Source organism: Lacerta agilis, chromosome 9 (genome assembly GCF_009819535.1).
Source record: "Lacerta agilis isolate rLacAgi1 chromosome 9, rLacAgi1.pri, whole genome shotgun sequence".
NCBI classification, from domain to species: domain Eukaryota; kingdom Metazoa; phylum Chordata; class Lepidosauria; order Squamata; family Lacertidae; genus Lacerta; species Lacerta agilis.
Window position 1 is genome coordinate 19,114,956 of NC_046320.1, and position 10,386 is coordinate 19,125,341.

Consider the following 10,386-nt stretch of genomic DNA (forward strand, 5'->3'; position numbering starts at 1 on the left):
GGTCTCTCTCTCTCTCTCTCTCTCTCTCTCTCTCTCTCTCTGGGGGGGAGGGGCTGGTGCTGGTGGCGGCGGAGGGGAGGGGTGTTTCCTAGGCTGCTAACTTCGAAGGGGCGTGCGCCAAGGCGCGAGAGAATGGCTGGGGAACGTTAGGAACTCCCCTCCGTCCCTGCAGAGTGAGGGTGGAGGCGGAGGGGAAGAAAGGTGTGAGAGGAGGGGCGGCAAGGAGAGAGAGAAAAACTCCGTCTAGGGTTTCAAACGCAGGGGCGCGCATCCGCATTAGCATATGTCAGGGGGGAAACCCGCCCGACGTGGCTATATATAGAGAGCGAGAGAGAGATTTCCCCCACGCGCAATTTTGGAGCGGCCTCGCTTGCATCGAGCCAGAAGCAGCAGGAACAGCAGCAGCAGCACCGGCTGTGGATGTTTATGCAAAGCTCAGCACAGTCCTGCCAGCCCCATGCCTAGGGAGAGAGGAGAGCCTCCCCAGACAGGCAACTGCTATCTGGATGCGGAGTCCGGCCTCCGGGAGAAGCCCCAGCTGTGAGCGTTGAGGCGTGACTCTGACTCTCTGCATACATCTACCTGTCCATAATATATATATATATATATATATCTCCCCGCCCTCCCTCTCCGTCCCTTCCTCGCTCCCTCCCCGCTGGGACTCCTCCATGGCTCCCTTAGCCGACGTCGGGGGCTTCCTAGGCGGCCTGGAGGGCTTTGGCCAGCAGGTGGGCTCCCACTTCCTCCTGCCTCCGTCCGCGGAGAGGCCGCCTCTGCTGGGCGACCGCCTGGCGCAGGTCGAGAGGGGCTCCCGAGGAGGCGCGGCGGCGTCGGGGGCCACCGAGCTGGCGCACTTGCAAGGCATCCTGCGCCGGAGGCAGCTCTACTGCAGGACCGGCTTCCACCTGCAGATCCTGCCCGACGGCAGCGTGCAAGGCACTCGGCAAGACCACAGCCTCTTCGGTAAGGCTCTTCACTCTTTCCCCTGCCTGCCTGCCTTCCTCCCTTCCAGATTCTTTGCTTCCCTCTCTTTCCAAGCAGGCTTCGCTCTCTTCCGCGGCTTCTCCCCTTGCGACGGAAGCATCCTATAGCAACAGATGGTATAGCAACGGACCTCAGGCTTAAAGGCATAAACCGCTTTAAATCCGGGCTAGGACCGCGGCAAAGGTAGCCAGCGTAGCTCCAGATGATGCTGGAGACAAGAGTTTGAGGGAATTTGGGGGGGGGGGGAGGCATCATTAGAATCGTAGAGTTGGAAGGGATCCCGAGGATCATATATTTTAGTCCAACCCCCTGCAATGCAGGAATCTTTTGCCCCAACCCTTGGCCCTGAGGTTACGAGTCTCATGCTCTAGCATCTGTTTGCAAGGCTTTGTTTGGAGCAACAACCTTTTTTTGGGGGGAAAAGAAGGTCCTTGTAGGCATGATGTAACAAAAGAAGATTTCCTTGAGCATGTGCAGAGTGCCTTTCCGGCACCACTGACAGGTGCATCCCATACTGTGCAGTAGAGGAACGTTGTGGGTGGGATCCTTGGAAGAAATAGCGTTGCACCTGAAAACTGCAATGGGCCACAGTTTCCATGTCAATAGTTATTCTCATGGTGGTTGCATGCTATTTTGGTCACAGGTGTGCTTTCCTGCAGGAAATAGGTAATTAGTTGGTGCGGATGAGAAGAGAGGGGTTCCAGGTCAGGGCGTGCTGCGCTAGAGAGCCTCAGGACCTCTTCTTTTAGAAAGGAAACACCATATGTATTTGCTCAGTCATCTGCACTGCTTGTATGTTGGCAGCATGTGTGTGTGTGTGCGTGCATATGCGGAAATACAGAGACATACCACAGCGGCATACCTGGACACACTGCTCTGGCTGAGGGGAGGAAGAGGGCGTGTCAATTCCAGCCTTTCACTCTGATCTTTGCCAGGGCTTTGATTTTTCTCCTAACAAATGAATGTAGGTCTTGCCTTCCTTAATTGTTTGCAATGCAGCCCTGCCCTTTGCTACCTGTGTATTAAGCCCCATGCGTTCCAGTGGGAGTTAGGCGTACGCAAATGTGTGCAAGGCTGCACTTTAACAAGACGCTGCTGTGCAAAGTGGAACTGAACTGTGCTGGGCCTGCATAAACAGCAGCAGCTACTGCTGTTTCACATCTGTTTAGCTCTGTTGTGCCAGGCACTACATGCGACAGAACAGGCCGCCTGCCTGCCTTAAAAGCAGTGAGGAGACTGTGAGTCTAGGGCTGTATTCCTGCGAAGATAGTTCAATTCTCTTCCCAACAGCTCTATTAGATTTTTTTTTACTATGCCCATTTCACAGATTGGAAAAAGAAGGCAGGGTGACTTGAGGAAAGCCAACCATTGAGTTTATGGCATAGCAGGTGTCTCCTAGGTCCACACGTGACCTGACACACTAGGCACTAGTCCGATAACTTGCTACATCTCTGACCTGCATTAGTAGTAGTAGTAGTAGTAATTAATTTCTTATTTATACCCCGCACATCTGGCTGGGTTTCCCCAGCCACTCTGGGTGGCTTCCAACAAAAGATTAAAAATACATTAAAACATCAGTCATTAAAAACTTCCCTAAACAGGGCTGCCTTCAGATGTCTTCTAAATGTGAGATAGTTGTTTATTTCTTTGACATCTGATGGGAGGGCGTTCCATAGGGCGGGCGTGACTACCGAGAAAGCCCTTGTTCTGTTTAGGATTCAAGTTTTCTTCTTCTTCTTCTTCTTCTTCTTCTTCTTCTTCTTCTTCTTCTTCTTCTTCTTTCTTCTTTCTTCTTCGGTGATCACTCGTACCCGAGTAAGATTGTCTTCCCATGAACACGGTCTTAGCAGTGTGTCCATAGGTAACTGTGGAGGCCAGTTCTGGATCCGCACATCCTTCCACATGGTGAGGGTTTGCCAAATGTGCTGTCCTCTTAGCTCATTTCTCCCTTTCTCCCTGAGTTTGAGTGTCTTCAAAGTCCATGACACCTCTGGTAAAGGCTGTTCTCCAATTGGAGCGCTCACAGGCCAGTGTTTCCCAATTATCAGTGTTGATACTACATTTTTTTTTTTAGATTTGCCTTGAGAGAGTCTTTAAACCTCTTTTGTTGACCACCAGCATTATGCTGGGAATAGGGTAGTTGCTTCGGAAGACGATAATCAGGCATCCGAACAACATGAGCAGGCCAACAAAGTAGATGTTGAAGAATCATTGCTTTGACACTGTGCATTAATGACAATAGGAGACTTAACGCATGATTGGGAAAGGTTGCTTAATTTGTAAGAGCAAACAAAAAGGGGCAGATTGTAGGAAGCACAGCCTTATCTGAAGAAACCTGCTACTGTTGACAACCATGGAGGGGTTTGAACAGACACAAAAGGCCAATGGAGGGGTTTTCTATCAGGTTTCCCATAGTCAAAACAACCCACTGCAAAAGGTTCTTTACTGATTTTGCAATATGCTGGAAACATCAAGGTTTCCAGACTGAACAGAACGTCAGTTCAACAGAGTTCTGCACAGAAGGGAAATTTCTTACAGCATGTAAACACAGAATAATTACCTCCAAAGAGAGAGAGAGAGAGAGTTTGAGATCGAGATCAAACATTCTTGGTGCTTCTTTATTCTATCGCCATTCTCAATAGGTTTGTCTGATGTGGTGTCTTTGTGGATTGAATCACCTGCTTATTATGAATTGGAGCGGGGGAGGGGAGGGGAGTTTTTCTTTGAAAATGATATCAGAAAGGCAGAATACCTCCCATGTCTTTCAATGGAACTTTGAATATTGGGAACTCTGAAATCTCTGATGATTTATTTGCAGTGGGAAGATTTAATATCTGATCTTTGTAGAAGATTTGGCTGGGCTGCCACTCAGCATTACACAAACCAAGACCCTGGCAACTTTCAATTAAAACTCCCAAGCAAATGATAGAACATTCATTATCTTGCTTTGGGAGTTCGGAAAATAAAACAGCATTGATAAATACAGAAGAAAGATTCAAAGCCATGCCTAAAATCAGATGGCAATATTTCAAAGGGGGGGAGAGCCATGGTTTTTAAAAGCAGTTATCAAAAACTTCCTTTCCAACAATCCAAATATTTGATTACTGTTATTATTTAACAGAGAATGGGATAGCCCAGCCAAAGTTGCACTTATAAGTTCCACTGATTTCAACTGGAGAGACTTGGGCACATGCTTAACACTCTCGTTGAAATCAATGAAGTGTCAAAGTGCTTAGTTTTGGCTGGATCATGCCCAGTATTTGAACCATTGTAACTCAGGGCTACACCTTTTGAGGGTGTTCTGTGCTATAACAAAATATTACAATTAGATTTTGCATAGCTAAGTCTCCGTCTGCCTTTAGCAATATTTTATAAATATATATCTTCACTGCAATGTGCATGGAAGTTGAAAACATTTGTTTTTCTCCCTCCTAAATGCAGGTATCCTTGAATTCATCAGCGTGGCTGTGGGATTAGTCAGTATTCGAGGGGTGGACAGCGGCCTTTACCTTGGAATGAATGAGAAAGGAGAACTTTATGGCTCTGTAAGTATTACCATTGTATCACTCAGCTTGTGCTATAAGCTCAGATTGCCTGTTGACCTGAAATGTTATAGCCACTGGGAATTTTGCTGCTGGTGTCAGAGAAAGTTGGATCATACCAATTTATTATTATCCTTTCCTATCACCTAGTGCCGGACCATTCTGCATGCAAAGATATGCTCTGTCTCTGAGCTATGCCCCTTCCCCAGATGCCAGGCCAACTTCCCTGGCTGCTACTAGCAGAGTTAAAGGAGTCATTGGGTGCACTTTTCATTCATATGCGGTGGCAAACCGGTTCCAGCCAGCCTGGCCCAGGTGCTCATGTGAATGACATTTGGTTCTGAGGGAAGAAAGAAGTCCAAATTGCAAGGAGTGAGGGGACAAGGGAGTCTTAGTATTGTTAATCTAGAACAACTTTAGCCAACCCAGGTGCCTTCCAAAGCTTTTGGACTTACAACACCTACTAGCTGCAGCCAGGGCTGATGGGAGTTGTAGTCCGAAAGGGCACCCAGGTTGGCAAAACTGGTCTAGGAGTCCAGACAGATTCGTAAAGGGGTTCAGTAGCTAATATTTTCCTTCAAATATCAATCTTGGAAAGCGAGTCCTGCTCCGAGTTCACTCTCTGTTCACCAAAATAGAGAGAGAGAATGAAGGAGTTGTACACATAAATACCACAGCATAGACGGCTAGCAGTGAAATTTGCGGCTCCATAGTGGAGCTCTGGGGTGTACTTTCTTTCTTTCCTTGTTAATAAAATAATCATCTTATATTCAGGCCAATACAGTACAGTGGTACCTCGGGTTATGAACACTTCGGGTTACACACTCCGCTAACCTAGAAGTAGTACCTCGGGTTAAGAACTTTACCTCAGGACGAGAACAGAAATCATGCGGTGGCAGCGGGAGGCCCCATTAGCTAAAGTGGCACCTCAGGTTAAGAACAGTTTCAGGTTAAGAATGGACCTCCGGAACGAATTAAGTTTATAACCAGAGGTACCACTGTATATCCCCTATGCTTCCAGAAGAGAAGCGATAGATCCATTGCTTTAATAAAAGAGTCCCTTTTCTGGAAGCATAGGGGATATACCGTATTGGCCCAAATATAAGCTGCACCCGCAAATAAGCCGCACCTTTATAATTCATTGGGGGGGGGGGAGAAAAAAAGACAACACCCGAATATAAGCAGCTCCCTTAAAATTCTGCAGGCACTCACACCTGTTCTGTTTTACCGTATGTCTGTTTCAGCGGCGATATCGTAAAAGACCATTTTTGTAAAGTCGCGAATTTAAGCCACACTTTAACTTTTCACGGTTGGAATTTGGAAAAAAAGTGCGGCTTATATTCGGGCCAGTACGGTAATCCAAGGTGGGGAGGGTTAGGGGTATTGCTAGATCTTTAAAATGGCACAAATAGGTCCATGGTACAAATCTGCATAAAAATGCACCTGCTAATTTATATGTATAGATACACATTTAGACTGACTTTTGGAGGGAAAGCTTCCTTGTAAGCAAAATTCACTTTTAAGAAGCTTTTATTCCAAAAACAATTTATTTGTGAGTTGGCCTAAGGACAGTCGTTGGCTAAGGGATTTAGTTAGCTCTTATCTGAGCGAGTGAAAGGAAAGCTGCTTTTGAGAGATGCCACCTTTGATGCATTTTCTTAATCAGATTTCTCACCTCTGTGTTTATTCCTAAAATTTCCACAGGAGAAGCTGACTCCTGAATGTGTCTTCAGAGAGCAGTTTGAAGAGAACTGGTACAACACGTACTCCTCCAATGTGTACAAGCATGGAGACTCTGGCCGGCGGTACTTTGTGGCGCTAAACAAAGACGGCAGTCCCCGAGACGGGGCGAGGTCCAAAAGACACCAGAAATTCACCCATTTCTTGCCCAGGCCGGTGGATCCAGAACGAGTACCAGAGCTCTACAAGGATGTGTTAGTATTCAGCTGAAGTCGGAACACTGGAGGCGAATGGAGCCTCTTAGCCTCAATGGTAACAAAGCACGAAGGACTTCCGAATGCTGTGGAGTTCCTGAGATATCTAGGGTGCCGGTTGTCAGAGAAGCTGTTTAGTGGTAGACAAGCCCTTCATTGCCCAACGTCTTGATTTAGGAAAGTGGGCCTTGAGGTCAAGTGGGTCAACCTCTTTTTTGGTTTGCTCGCTTGTGCGCCGGTCAAGTAGACAAGGAGAAGTTGGAACTGGACTTCAAACCAGACTGTTCTGGATTGCTTTCTCCCTTCACCTAGAACACAAATAGCTACCTAAAGCATGTGGAGGCGGATTGTAGGAAAATGGAAGAAATGGCAGGAAAAGAATGAATGGCAAGCCCAGTGAGGGAAAGCACAGCTGTGTGGTTTGGGAGTGTCCATCTATGGGGACCGCGCTAACTTGGGAAGTGAAATCCGGATTTGTTTTTCCCTTCAGGATGGACCTAATTTATATACTTTCAGAGTGCATATATTTATTTTAAATATTTATTTATTACAGAGTTTATTTTTTACTGGGCTATGAAGAGAGTACAACCCTTTACCCCAATGAAAAATCAATTTTGGTGCCAATATTTACTCCAAGGTAGTGTCAAGAAAAGGTGTGTTGTATCCCCCAAAGAGTTCAAATGGAGCAACATCTCTGGAAACATCATTGTTGAGAAATAACAAATTGGGGTTATATTTCTATGCACGCTCCGTTGCCTTACACAGGAAAAGTTGTTGGCTGCCTTGTGACTGCCCCCTATATTTGTACTGGATTTTTTAAAAAATGCACATTTAAAAGGGAATTAAAGATAAACTTCCATCTGTTTGTTTCACTGTTGTTACTTAATGGAATTGTCAATCAGTGGTAGCAGAGGCAACGGTAGTCCTCTCCCACTCCTGTTTCTCAGATTGCACATGGTTATTATACAGAGGTTGGTATCTATATTTTCAACTCTCTGGTTCTTCATAATGTCTCTGGTCCTTGATAGTAACTGTTACGTTATGAGATGGGGAGTCTGGTGTCCTCCAGAAGTTGTTGGACTCCAATTCCCATCAACCCCAGCCAGCATGGCCAAAGGCCGGGGATAATGGGAATCAGAGTCCTGGAGGGACCACAGGTTTCTTGCCCCTGTTACAAACATGTAGGTGTGCTCAAGAAATGCACAAAAATTGCTATGCTGAACAGAAAAAGGAAACACAAAAGTGACTGTCAGCTGCTGATAGCATTGATACAGTTTTTGTATTGGATTAGAAAGAAAATAATCACAACAGATGTTCTTCAAACACACTGGTCTTTTGCAAGAGTGAGTATCTGAGCCCCGCTATGAAACTTGCCTCTCGGTGACTTAAATCTCTTTGTCTCTGCTCTTGAAAACTTGAAATCTGGTCCCTGTAACTGAGGCTGTCAAACATGAACGCATTGACCAGGAGTTGAATGCTATTGGGACATGCTTCTTAGACTCGTTCTCTTAGATTTGCAAAATTACAGCCTTAAAAACGTACTGTTCAATAAATCATTTAAAAGGGCATTGTGAGATCTTCACCAGCATTTTGAACTCTGAGGAAGGGCTGAAGCTCAGTGACAGAGCACATGCTTTAGACATAAAATGTCCTGAGTTCAATTCTTGTATCCTCCAGGCAGGGTGGAGACAGACTTAGTTGGTGACTGTAGACTAGGGGCCAGAAGCCCCAGATATTGAACTCCAACTCCCATGAGTCGTAGCCAGCATGGCCAATAGTCAGGTAATTGTAGTTTAGCAACACCCAGAGCGCTACAGCTTCTCCATCTCTGCTGTAGGTAACATTGAACTTGACCGGCCGGTGGCTGATCTCTGCAGAATACAGCTTCCTAGGTTCCTGTCTTCTGAAGATATTAGAATACTTATAGAAGTATTATTTATTGAGTAGAGATGAGCAGCAGTGGACTGCAAGGGATAGCGCCTCCACACTGCTTATTTCAGAATAGTAGCATTAAAAATATTTGACTACCCAGCACCTAAATTTTGAGGATTGATTGCTGGCCTGGAATTCCTGTTTTCTGAATGAAATACAGGCCCTTTGGCCTTCAAGTGGTTACTGCCTCCTTCAGTAAAAAGCCCAGTAGCTTTGAAGACCAACCCCTGCTCAACAATGATTTTATTGCATCTCTCCAGCACTTTGGAGATTGATCTGTGAGAATATTAATAACGTTAGACTACTTCCTGAATGATAGCTGCTACTAGCAACTGCCCCCCCTGAAAAACACAGCAAAGAAGAGCTTTCTGACTGTTCTAGAGCACTCTCCCAGTTGATAAATGATTCACTGTGTCTGAGCACTGGTCCACCAGCATTGTCTACACCCTCCACGGTGGTTAGGATGGCTTTGAAAACTCTTGTCTTGGAGAGTTCTGAGACAGGAAACAGATAAAACTTGAGTTACTTGCACTTCCTGTTTCATCCTGGTCCACTTTAATGCCTGAAGTTGCTTGAAGGCTCACAGATAACAAAATGCAGTGTCCGGTACCATTATACATGCTTAAAGAATGGCTATAGATTTGGAACAGAGATCCTGAAGATGCCACACTTTTCAGGATCCTAAATACTGGTAAGTCTCATGCTGGAATTTAGTGGCATTGTCAATAATACTCAGACTCTGGAAGGCATCATTCACCCTTCCCTCGCTTTAGTCACAACCCATGAAAGGAACCATGGAAGTAGTGCTAGAGAATTACAGCTGCTCAGTTGCTTCCATTCAAAGGTTTTGCATGGCATAATTGGTACACTCCATGCTATTCCCAGTTGCTTTGACACCAGAGGCTTCAGAGACTTCAGCCTGGAAGAGTTTCTGACATACGGTTTGCAACTGAAGTTCAGAAAAGGCAGTGGATGGCGTTTCACTGTTCACCACAGACATACATTCCATCTAGACGTAGGCCTACTCTTTAATTTCACGGGAACAAGTGAATTTATTCCTTCTGCACTCCTCCACTCAGCCCCTAACCCAGCCAGTTTTCCTATGTACAAATACTCCCATGGATGGCTAGAATTACAGGAGCACCATGCTGGAGCTTCTGGAAAGAAGCATGAACGGGCCGTTGCATGCTTGCAGTGCACGTACAAATTACACGTACAAAGGGGAAATGGTGGGTAATATTACACTGAAGCTAGACACCAAAAGGCTCCACAACTTCTGAAAAAAATACGTACGAGACATTTTATCCAAAGCAGTTTGGTGCCTGGTAAAGACTCGGTGGTCTTCAGGCGACTATGGTTGATACATTAGCTATATGAGTAAATAGAATGCAACACTATTTCCGGTATTACTATACTGTAATGCTTCAGTAGATGGATAGAGGACAATGTTTTTAAAGAGAGAATTGCAATCATCACATAAAATCCTGGTTAGCTGAAGCCATATGGTGGTTCATCGGCTTTTAAGGATATGAACGATTCTTGACCTGTGCTTTTGGGCCTAAATTTTAGATAAATTGTAAAATTGGCAGGGTCCTGTACAAAGATAAAATCCCCCCCCCCCCAAATGGCTCTGTGCCTATCATATATTACAAGTGAGGTCCTCTTGAAATCACTTTGGGTATAATCTAGTGATATGTAACTCTCTACCTAAATTCTAGGGATGTGGGTGGCACTGTGGTCTAATCCACAGAGCCTAGGGCTTGCCGATCAGAAGGTTGGCGGTTCGAATCCCCACGATAAGGTGAGCTCCTGTTGTTCGCTCCCAGCTCCTGCCAACCTAGCAGTTTGAAAGCACATCAGACTGCAAGTAGATAAATAGGTACTGCTCCAGAGAGAAGGTAAATGATGTTTCTGTGTGCTGCTCTGGTTTGCCAGAAGCGGCTTTGTCACGCTGGCCACATGACCCAGAAGCTGTCTGCGGACAAACGCCGGCT

General features: G+C 45.8%; 1 protein-coding gene across 1 annotated transcript; it reads left to right on the top strand.

The window, feature by feature from the left end:
• Window positions 1-623: 623 nt before the first annotated feature.
• FGF20 (fibroblast growth factor 20) lies at window positions 624-7,323 on the top strand. Its single transcript, XM_033161081.1, has 3 exons — window positions 624-963; window positions 4,426-4,529; window positions 6,231-7,323. The coding sequence occupies exons 1-3, from the start codon at window positions 669-671 to the stop codon at window positions 6,474-6,476; spliced, it is 645 nt and encodes a 214-aa protein (XP_033016972.1). The 5' UTR covers window positions 624-668; the 3' UTR covers window positions 6,477-7,323.
• The last annotated feature ends 3,063 nt before the right edge of the window (window positions 7,324-10,386 follow it).